Here is a 12,080-nt window from a genome sequence, read left to right as displayed (position 1 = left end):
AAGCCAAAAATCGGATCATACTCCTTATATAGACAACCCACTTGACCACGTGAAAATTGACGAAATTGGCATCTTGGGAGGGACAAAATGTTTTTTTTTTTTTTTTTTAACGCGGACTACAAAACAATATATATGTAACCTATGTTATTATTTACTCGCAAATCAGACATCGCCTGAGCAGCCAAAATGAGAGAAGAACTGACAGGTATTTGTAGAAAATTTTAATTCGTTATAAGACTTTATATTGGCTACTTGCTTTGTTATAATGCCAGTGCAATGAAACATTAAATTATATAACTTGTCATGACTTCCCATGCACCGGGATGATGAAAAAATAATTGCCAATGTTTCAGTACAGTGGCATTGTCGAGATAGGTGGTAAATCAAAGTCTTCTTATGAATATAAATGCGTTACCAATAACTTGTACACTGTAATGGGCATGTGGTTAACCACACAGACATTTGTGAACTCTTTGGAAATACGTATTTCTTCGTGATTATTTGCAACCCTCTCGCAAATGATATCTTACATGCACTGTGTGTTGCATTTATGTAGCCTATGAAACGAATGGACAAATAGTGTGTTATTATATTTTCAGTGTCGCCAAGTGCATGTAAATATGCCTGTGTGAGCTTAATACAGTGTCTGCAGATTTAGCTTTGCTTTGCAATGTGCGCTTCTAGTAAAATATTCACTCACGACTAAATTGTAGGCGCACATAAATATAGCCTTAAAATATCTTGTCGGTCTGTGAAAACACATCTTTAAATGCTCTTCTTACAACGAAGGCTCGTTCGCCGACACAAACTTCGCTTACAAAAGGTGAGCTCACTTTCTGATATGTGAATGTGATTCCACCATGTGGTTTATAGGCTACGCATATGCTTTCCTCCCAATTTAACCTTGGACTGTGCAGATGTCTGATCAAGACACTGTTGTCCCACCAACAAACCAGTCTACATTGTGAGATCCCTTTAAAAAACCCTTTAAAGGAGACTTTATCCAAAAACATCAACAATCTAATCGGGTTAATTGAGTTAGCGATAACAAACTCACTTTTGAACTGTCTTCACATTGTATAATCTTGATTACTAATTAACTTGTAACTTAACTTGTATGCTGTTGTATCGTACAAAGTGCGTTTTATGTACGACTCGAGAAAGCTGACATATTCTTCCGATGTTATATTAGATTGATATTATCTGATCAACATTCGGCGAGGGTAGAATCTTCAATAAATCTTCATTTACGCCATCAGTGTTCTCCAGACTCTTTGTGTTGACACAATGGAGTGAACATGCGTTTCACATCTATATATATTTTTAAATAGTTTTGCTTTTGGTTTTCGAAGTGCACAGAAAAAATTACCATGGTTAATATCAGCGATTGCTTACAGAAGCGGTCAGTGATTTAGTGCATGGTAATCGTATCGCTACAAATCGTATAAACTTAATCTGTTCTTTTGCATTAACATAACATATCAATGTAATGTCGTGCAGGGACTGCAAAAGTGCAGTGACCTTTCACAACCTCTCTTTTCGGGTGAAATCCCAATATTATGGCCAAATATGCAACCTGGGCCCAAGGTTTTTCGTTTTTGTCTCAATGGTTTTTCTAATTTCCTTCATAGAGTCCTGGGATCAACTTTATTTTAGTTGCTGTCCACATAGTCACCTTTCACAAATTTATTTTCTGGACAAATCACAATATTATGGCTAAATATGCAACCTGGGTCCAGGATTATTAGTTTTCTCTCAATAGCTTTTCTCCTTTTCATCATAGAGACCAGGGGCCTCATTTATAAACGTTGCGTATGCACAAAAGAATGCGTACGCCACTTTCTAAGCAAACTTTGGGATTCATAAAAAACTAACTTGACGGGAAAATGTGCGGTCCTTCCCGGAACTCTGACCCACGCGTACGCACATTAACTGGAGAAATGAGAAACTGCGACTCCGATGGCAAAGGGATGAAACGCGAGAAACGGTGTGAAATTGATACCACTGTGTAAAATAAATCGAAATATTACCTCTCACGTATCATATATGAAGAGTTAATTTGCAAAAACGGATAAAAGCCTCTCTTACAACGAATAAACAAACAGCTGTTTGATTGATGCTCCCTGGAGTGCCCAAAAATATGATTTAGGATGATAAATATAAACGGAGATATGTTGTTGTAAAATAATCCCTCAAATATGTAGCCGAATTGTTAAACAATACTTCATGTTATTAAATGTATTCTCATAAATAATATGGTGAACAGTCGGACAAATTACGCTGCACTGATGCCGTTTACAATTCGTCAGTCGGGCAGATACAAGCGCATAGTTTCATATATTGTTATCATATTCATATATTATGTTTTATAATGTGTTTATTGTTATGAATTTTTGTTCGTTTTATCTCTTAATTTTGTAACTGTGTTTTCAATGGTGCTAGACAAATAACGTGTCTTATTATCATTATTATTATTGCCTCCGTCACTACTCCCATCAGGAGGGGTTCACCGATTATCCCTGCCAGCTTCTGGTCCAGCGGTGTGAGCTCTCCCTCTCCCCTGCTCGTGGCGCAAACGCTCCGCCTGTGCATGGCTACGCGCTTTTTAGCGTCCACTTTAATGTCAGACCACTTCTTTTTAATGTCGGCGATGGTCCGAACGGCTGACCCCACAGCATTCACAGCGTCAGCCACATGCTGCCACTCTAACGCCTTTTTGGCATTAGTAATGCCCACACTGTGCCCACCAAATAACGTCTTCTTTCGGGTGTCCACCTCCCCAACAAGAACTTAAATCTCACACTGTGAGAAATTCCTTTTCTTGGCCTTCTTTTCAGCGTTTGCCATTGTTGTCTTCATGAAATGCATATTCATTAGGGGTGTTTCACTGCAAACTGTGCAACTGTGGGCGGGACATGAAGCTGGGAAAGGTGCGCCACATTTAGAGTTGATTGTGATTTATAAAGGAAAACTGGCGTGGGACGTGCGTATGCAGTGTTTTATAAATCAGAATATTTTTGTGCGTACGCACGTCCTGGGTTTCATGCGTACGCAACCTTTTGACGTGAATCCTACGCACAGTTTTATAAATGAGGCCCCTGGAGTCAAGTTGATTTTCATGTACGTCCATGAGGAACCTCAGGGGATTTTAGCGTTCAAAATCACAGCACAGTTCGGCACAAGAAAATGCCCTTTAGGCTATGAATATGAAAACAGTGTAGTGGTTGAAAACACAAGTGGAGTATAATTATGGCCAAGAGAGGTAACTTGCTTGGTGTGGCTGGTGAAAAGTGGAAGAGCTGTTTCTTTGGAAATGGTGACTCTCTCTGTAAGGTCGAGCAAGGGAGCGCTGGCGGTCTTGGGCCTGAAACAGTGACTCAGTCTCGCTCAGAGAAAGGGAGAGAAATCACTTATTAGCATAGTGAAAATTGGGCAGCTGGGTCTCTCCGGCATAGTAGAGGCTGACATCTTGACTGGAATCCTGCAGGACTCATGGGACCTAAAGGATTCCTGTGGGTACAGGAGAAAAAACCTTTACACTCCTGCGGGACAGTGGAGGAGTATACCCAAACAAAATGTTGTATTAATAGCAATCAGGACTGGGCAAGAATGTAGTAAATAATCACAAACAAGACACAATTATAATACTCATAACAATAACAATTTTAATAATAAATATGCGTAAATACGACAATCTGTGTGTCATACTACTGTAGGGATGTTTCCTAAAAATAAATTTTGTGAAAGGTGTATGCTTGGATAGAGATTAAAACAGACCGCAGGCCTCTACTTTGAAAATTGACAGAGCTATTATTAGCTATTGAAAATAATATAAATTGGGCCCAGATTGAATTATGCCCATATTGTAGGGATTTTTTTCCTAAAGGAATGTTGTGAACATTTTTGCATAAACAAGGATGAAAAAAAAAGCAGTTCCATGGCTCTGTTTTGAAAATCGCAAAAGCTATTGAGCAAAAACCATAAAATTGGTTCCCAGATTGCATATTTGAAAATGTAGGGATTATTTCCAAAATAGAGAGGTTGTGAAAGGTGAATACATGAACAGTGATGGAAATAAACATGACCCCAGGGTTCTATATGGAAAAATGAGAAAGCTATTGAGCAAATACATTAGGCCCAGACTGTGTATTTGGCAATATTACAGGGACTCATTCTTAAAAGAATGTCAAAGGTTCTAACATTAAAATGGTTAGAAATAAATCCCAAGTATGTCAACATACCTTCTCCAAGTGTCGCTATGATGACAATTGGAAAAGCTATTGACAAGAAACTTAAGGGTATAAGGGGCAAAGAGTGTAAGAGGTAAAGTTAAGATTGAAGAGTAAGGGTAAGACCACTGGTTTAAGGTGTAAGAAGTACGGGCATATGTCCAACAGGTGGCGCTCAATGCATGTGTCTGTATCTGTTCTCCCCTATTCATTATTGAGACCTCTACCAGTCCCGAAGACAAAATCCTTGTTCCACAAAGTAGGATTATTTGTGGTAGCCAGATAACTGCACACACACAGAAAACCTGGAACAGCTCTATTTACTTCAGTCCATATTCCAGATTTGGGGGCTTCCTGGTTTTACTTGACATTATAGTCACCTGTACTGTAAATATTGCATACACACTTACTGTGTAGTGACAGTTCATGCATGAAAGACAGTGTGTCCCACGTGTGTAATGGCCTACATAGGTGATGTAGCTTCAGTGTGTTCCAAATGCTCCTGTTTTATTCTTCTGCTAAGTTCAACGATTCCCACATAAAGACAAATTGCGACGATCAAGAACTTCAATTATGTCACTGAATGTTCATTTACAGTTGGTGAAGCTAATATCCAGGAGTATAACAACAATAGTTTGCTGCTGTGTTAAAACAGCAAGTAAACATCATTATCATTTTGAGGAACATAATTATGTATCTTTATATTTCCTCTTTATGTAAAGTTACAGAATACAGGAAAGACCAGACACTGCACTTCTCCGGAGATACTTGGAGTCACACCAAAGAGCTTTTAAACGAATCAACGCTGATGACCTGACAGCTTTCCTGGAATTATCTTAGCGCAATAAGTGTTTATTTAAAGCATACACACTTACTCCTGAAACATGCTTGGATGTTTACTTGCTGGCAGCAATTCTGAAAGCCGAACCAGGAGCTCACTTATTTTAAGCCCAATCGGCCGTCTTCTTCCTAATGTCTCAAACAGGTGAAACAGCCTTTTCCTTTGGTCTCATTCTGATATTAAAGTGGAATTGATGGAGGGAAAAATGATATTCCCTCTGCCCCAACACCAATGCTGCCACTAGTTCATTCACACGTGAGGCTTTCCGGGCCTATTTATATCAGAGTGGGGATTTTTGAAGTGTGGCTCAGCTCTGAAGGTGTATGGTGGTATGCGACTCAGGAATGGATGTAGAGGTGTCTAATTTTAACTCTTTTGGATCACTGACTGACTCCTAAGCAAAGAGTGTGCTTGGGCACAATGTCTAAAATGAGCTCCGCAACAGGACACCAGGGGTCACACAACCCCAAAATAAATAAGTGCCTCAGATTTTACCCGTCTTCTCCTTTGCTGGACACCTACATTGAGCTGAGCAAATTGTGTCACTTCCATAAATATTTTAAATAATTTTTACTCAATCACTCCAAAACTTCCTTGTCCTCTTTCAAATTTCATTACATTACATTATATTAAGGAGGGAAAGGTGCAGCCTGAAGAGATTGAAAAATGGTCAAAGACTCTGCTGTTCTGTCATCTGCAGGAAGGTCATTCCGCCACCATGGGGCGAGAACAGACAGCAGTTGTGCAAATCAAATTTGTCTTCAAATCATTGCAAATTTATCTTCCCTTCAAAACTCCCAGCAGGTCTTTCGCAATATCCCAGAATGCTTTCTCACTTGTAGCCCCAGCTTGTTCATATGTAGTTTGTATTGCATCACACTTCAGACATCTGAAAGGTTATTGCCATTAGATGCCATAACAAAAATAAATGAAGTTAATTAATTTCCAGACGTTACTACCATGCACATGAACTGTTGCGGTACAAAAATAGCCTTAATGTATGGAGGCTCTAGTGTTCTGGGAGGGGGGAGGAAATGTAGGGCAACCAACCAGGAACTAAATTCAACTACAGGATCGATTACAGTTATTTAATGTAAAGAAAACCTAGTTGGCTGTTCTGGACATTAACAAGGCTGGCTCCACCTCCTTAGGGACAAGTAGTATAGAGTACAGTATGTTGGGGCAGCAAAGCTGCCATTAGCTAGCACGGTCACTCAGAAATTGTTGCCGGGGTTTGAAATACTCTGTGGTGTCAGGTGGAAACTGAGCCTGCAAGCCTGTTTTTAATTTTATTCCTGGCTTCCTGTGTTGTTTTCTTTGTTTTGTATTTTTAAAATCCATAATTATTTATAAGCAAACCATGTTCATTACATTCAGTGTTCAATGTGCCCTGTATACAATATTTCACATTCAGATCACATTAAAAACAGCCAACAAAAAAAAGACAATTGAAGAAGACAATGTATTTTTTTCTTCCATTTACTTCAAGTCCATCACAGCTTCAACCTCATACTCTCCAAATACATCACACTTAAGGGAGGCTTTAAAGAGCCAAACACAGAAAAAAAACGGAATCCGGAAAAGTTCATTTCCAATCTGGTGAATTGCACAGTTCTCTGGGCCATAAAGGTATCCCACACTGGGGACTTGATAGTGGACTGCTGCATCTTTTGTGCCAAATTTCTGCATCTCTTTGTGCCAGTCCACATTGAAGCTTTACTGTGTACTTCCGCGTTTAATCCGCAAACACAGTCCAGAGGTTTCTCTTGCTGAAATCCTGTCAGCAACTGTACTTTGAGAGTACTAGTTTCGATCACCATGAGGAGTGGAAGGTTTTCTGCCTGCTAGGTCACCGGTACATAAGTCTTGAAATAGTGTAGGTTATGGAGGCTCATACCGGATTCATCAGTTTCTGCGTGTCAGAGGGCGCTCATGATTACCAGGCAGAGGAATAAAACATATTACTGTTTTGAGTCTCTTTCTCACTCTGCATGATTACTAAGTTTGCCAGTTCAAACTAAATCTGTAGTGTATATGTAGTGTATTGCATTTGACTAAGGCTATGGCAGCACATAACGTTATAATAATAATAATAATTTAAAAAATAATAATACACATAAAGTAATTGCTTTGAAACTTATGGCTAAAAATGTTTTGTGAAATGCATACAGTATATAATAGTATAGCATTAAATGCTAATGCCTGATGATCTAATTACATGATCTAATGAAACTAATTACAATCAGTAAATAATCCATTCACTATTTTATTTGGTTTAAAAAAGGAAGAAACACATAGATATAAATATAAATATAAATAAGACTGGATAGATGGTGCAATTAATAGTAAACAATAATATTAATAAAAACATAGGAATAGGTTTGGGAAGGAGTTACAGTTTAAGACAAAAATCATTTTGTTATTTTGATGATAATGATAGAATGGATTGTATATCATGGCTGAGGAGTATATGAGAAACGTTTAAAACATTTGGGAAATGAAAGGGGTTGAGAAAAATGATCAGGTAAAGCAAAGCCCCAGGCTTCTACAGCTTTGTCTATAATTAGACAATGGACAGTACATTTTATAGACAAAATAAAATTGTACACAATTGATAAATACACCTTCAGGTATTTTGGTGATGAAATTTTAGGTATTTACAATGACAGGAACAGCATTTTCAAAGTAAAACATCATGAGAGAGACATGCGATGACTGATATAGAATCTCTGGCCGTAAAAATACCAGCTAGTTGTAGAACACCAAAGAGACAATCTTCTGACGCCAGCAGCTGTCTGTTTGTCTCACACCGTACTGTGACTGCGAAGACTAGTTAATAGGTTTTACTAAAAGTACAGTATAACCCAGCACATGCTACAATCCCACCACATGGCTGTACGACACTGAGGGCAACATGTTGGACAGAGCCAGTCACAAAAGTAAGGGTCAGCATGTTTTGATTGGAAACACAATGGCTGTTTAAGTTCCCCGCCAACTCTCCACATTGACCACATTGTCTGTAATGTAGAACCACGCCCTACACCGCATTCATGCTGCAATTCTCGTGAGCAATAGAGTGCGATCTGCCCTGAGCACATGATATGGGTCTGTCACAGAAAAGGCAACTATTGGCAGGCGGGAAGGAAGGATCTTCCACTCTCTCTCCTCAGATCCTCAGGTCATCCTTTCTAGTCCTCTGGTTGCTGCGCCTGCTGGATTGGCTGTACCTCCTCTGCTTCTCCGCTGGCGACCCTGGGGTGGAGCCTGGGGCAGATCCTTCCCCAGAATCCTCACCAGACCCACCAGAGGAGCCTCCGTCCCTTGCAGGCCTGGGGCGTTCTTCCGTCCTGTCGCCCCGCTCCACAGCAAAGTTGTCACGGTTCTGCTTGTACGCACTCTTGGTGCTGTAAGGGTTCAACGGGCCGCCGGGTTCACCCAGGGCGGGTATAACAAACCCGGGCCCTGATGGGAACGGGTTCTGGCCAGGGGGGTTCTGGGGGAAGAAGTTGTAGCCAGGCGCGCAGGGCACCGCATTCTCGCTCGGTGGCTTGGAGCCGTCCTCGTATGCCAGCAACGAGCGTCGGTACCGGATCCCCTGCCGGCACCTTTTGAAGCCCAGATGGTACATCTCAATGAGGTTCAGCAGCAGCGAGACGCAGGCCACCACCAGCATGAACAGGATGAAGATGGTCTTCTCGGTGGGCCGCGAGATGTAGCAGTTGACCATGTTGGGGCAAGGCCAGCGATCGCAGGTGTAGAGAGGCTTCAGCTGGAAGCCATAGAGGAAGTACTGGCCCACAATAAAGGCCACCTCAAACAGGGTCTTGAAGATGATGTTGAAGACGTAGGTGCGCAGCAGCACCCCCTGAAGGCGGATACGACCTTGGTCATCCCGGACGGACGGCTTCCTGGGCTTGCCGTTGGGCAGCAGCGCTTGCGCGTGACCATGGCCGTGCTGAGCCAACTCCTTCTCCCTCTGCTTCACCTTTTCCTCCATACGCACAAGGTGGAGAATGTGGCCGAGGTAGATCAGCGTCGGAGTGGAGACGAAGATGATCTGCAGCACCCAGAAGCGGATGTGCGAGATGGGAAAGGTTTTGTCGTAGCAGACGTTCTGACAACCAGGCTGCTTGGTGTCACAGGTGAAGCCTGACATCTCATCACCCCACACCTTCTCCGCAGCCGCGCCCAGAATCATGATGCGAAAAATGAAGAGGACCGTCAGCCACACCTTTCCCACCACGGTTGAGTGCTCCTGGGCCTTTTCCAGAAGCTTCCCCAGCAGGTTCCAGTCCGCCATCGCTCCAACTCAGCACTGTTTTTGTTTCTGTCTCTATGGGGAGACACAGAATAATAATAATAATAATAATAATAAAAAATTCAGATTTGTAATCAAACAATTCACATGTGGTTCAACAATTCAAAGTGCACATTCTCAGCTTTTATTAAAGCCTATTTTATACATTTTGATTTCCCACGTAGAAATGACAGAATGTTTTATACAATGTCACCTCATTTCATCAAGTGTGTTCAGTTGCTTCCTTGGTGTAGATATCTCTAGCTTTGTTTATAGGCTTTGGCCTGCCTTTGGAGTCTGTTATTGGTGTTTGTCAACAAGAGGACCAGAGTTCCAGAAGCCATTATGATATTATTCATAATCTCAATGAGACAAACCTGTTTAAAGAAAATAATATAATACAAGGCTGGGAAATTGTCAGAGACATAGGCCAAACCTTAGGCTTACCAAAATCAATGAATTAAGAAGAAATAAAATGCTGGTGAGCCCAGTACTCATGTTTCCCCAGTAAGGGTCTGGTAGGTCAGGGAAGACCGCAACAGTTGATGACTAATTGATAACAATGAAAAAAAAATGAAAAAACAACACCTGTCCGACAGATCAGAAACGTCATTCAGGAGACATGCATGGCATGTGGAGACTTCACAAAAATAACTACAGTGGCTACACGGCAAGATGCAAACCACTTGTTAACTGCAAAGACAGAATGGCCAGGTTACAGTTTGCTGAGAAGTACATAAAAGAGCCTGCAAGTTCTGGAAAAGGGTCCCGTGGACAGCTGAGACCAAGATTGACAAAGATTGTATCAGAGTGATGGCAAGATAAAACTGGAGGCCGAAAGGAATTACCCAAGTTTTAAAACACTCATCTACGAAACGTGGTGGGGGTGCTATGTTTTGGGCATGTATTTCTGCCACAGGTACTGTCTCACTTGTCTTCATTGATAATGAGTTCTTATCTCCTCAATTTGAATTAAATTCTCAATCAATTAAATCAAAGCCACAAGCCAGAGGATTTTGACTGGCTAAGTCAGTCACCTAATCTGAATCAAATTGAATATTTCATATGCTGAAGAGAAAACCTAAGGCAACTAGCTCCAGAAACAAGCAGGAGCTGAAGATAGCTGCAGTACAGGCCTGGTAGAGCATCTCCAGAGAGGATACTCAGCACCTGGTGATGTTTCTTGGTTACAGTCTTCAAGCAGTCTTTGCATGCAAAGGGTATGCAACAAAGTGCTAAACATAGCTAATTTATTTAGCATAGCATTATATCCCAAACATTATGGTGCCTGAAATGGAGGTTAACTTGGAGCACAGTGAAGGCATGTGTCTAAAAAAACATTAAAGCAACTAATATTTAGTTAGGTAGCATTCCCCTTTCACATCCAATTAATACTGTCATAATATTAATCTCCAAGCTGGGCCATGGATCTGCACGTGACTGACAGGAAAGCAAGCTGAAAATCGTGCATATTGCAAAGATGAGCTGTATTTAATTAGGCAACAATACTGCATAGTGTGCACTGTACTGAACTGTATACTATTCCTGTGTGCAGACTACATCACCTCTGACTCTCCTGTACACAGTAATGCTCGGACAGGCCCCAAGTTAGAATAATGTGATGTGACAGTATGCAGGCATTATTATTATTGTCTACTATTTAATAATAATAATATTAATAATAATATCATCGTCATTATCATCATCATCTTTCTCTCAGATCAGTAAATCTCACCCACCCTTCCCGTGTTCCCCCTGCTCTGATCCGTAAAAGGGGGTTAATGACGAAAGGGAAAGACCCACCTGATCGCCGATCTCATCTCCGGCGCTGGGCCTCCTCTCACAGAGGGCCAGGAACCCTCAGATTTCCCTCAAACAGTCTCCTCCTTCACAAACAATCTTTTCAGTTGTTGCTTTTTCTTTCTTTCAAAACTAGTGTTTATCCAGAAACAGCCTGAAGATCCAGACAGAGACTTGTTGGGGAGACTTGTGTTGACACCCGTCTCGCCCCGTTACCCTCTCCCCTCTCTCTCCTGGTGTGGGGGGTTAAATTTGGCTGCAGACGCACACTCTTGCCGTCCAATGTGAACTATAAAGACCACTGTGAGCGGGCTGAGTGGCGACTGTTTCGTCCAATGGGAGCCGTTGGTCCTGCAGGGGGAGTTAGGATCTAAATATAAGCACTTTGAGGGGACGGTGTCTGCTGTCACATGGAGGCATTGCTAGGAGTTGGTGACATGGGGAATGTCTGACTGGAAGTGGTAGCTGCTTGGTTGTAACTTGTAAAGTCTGTGGATTACAGGCAGTGGGGGCCTGGAGGTTCACAAACCAGGACTACTGGCTCCTGGCTCTACCCTCTACATTAAGCAAATGACTTAAACTACATCATTAATCTAAACCAGCAGGGTGACAGTGTGCTGTAATGGTTGGGAAATTGTGACTCAGGCACTTCCCATTTGAATCCATGGAATGGCACTGTCATTGCTACCGTTAAGCACACCACCCATTCAATTTCCGGCTTAGTTTGAAAATATAGAGCTGTATGGATATACAGCAGATCTAAAAATGTGTCAGCTGTACAAGTTGCTTTGACACGGGGTGTCAGCTAAACAAATAATATATTTATATTTATATATATAAGGTATTTATTTGATCCTGTAATCCATCTGTGCAAAAGGGGAGAATAATTCTATCTTTATTTACAGGGATGGAT

General features: G+C 41.3%; 1 protein-coding gene across 1 annotated transcript; it reads right to left on the bottom strand.

The window, feature by feature from the left end:
* Positions 1 to 6,533: 6,533 nt before the first annotated feature.
* Positions 6,534 to 11,408, bottom strand: LOC133124103 (gap junction alpha-3 protein-like). Its single transcript, XM_061234998.1, has 2 exons — positions 11,171 to 11,408; positions 6,534 to 9,403 (listed from the first exon to the last, which is right to left on the bottom strand). Exon 2 carries the CDS (start codon positions 9,368 to 9,370, stop codon positions 8,237 to 8,239), a length of 1,134 nt encoding a protein of 377 aa, XP_061090982.1. The 5' UTR covers positions 9,371 to 9,403; positions 11,171 to 11,408; the 3' UTR covers positions 6,534 to 8,236.
* Positions 11,409 to 12,080: the final 672 nt, after the last annotated feature.

The sequence above is a fragment of the Conger conger genome, chromosome 3 (assembly GCF_963514075.1).
Source record: "Conger conger chromosome 3, fConCon1.1, whole genome shotgun sequence".
Lineage (NCBI taxonomy): Eukaryota > Metazoa > Chordata > Actinopteri > Anguilliformes > Congridae > Conger > Conger conger.
This window is presented reverse-complemented; position numbering and strand designations above follow the sequence as displayed.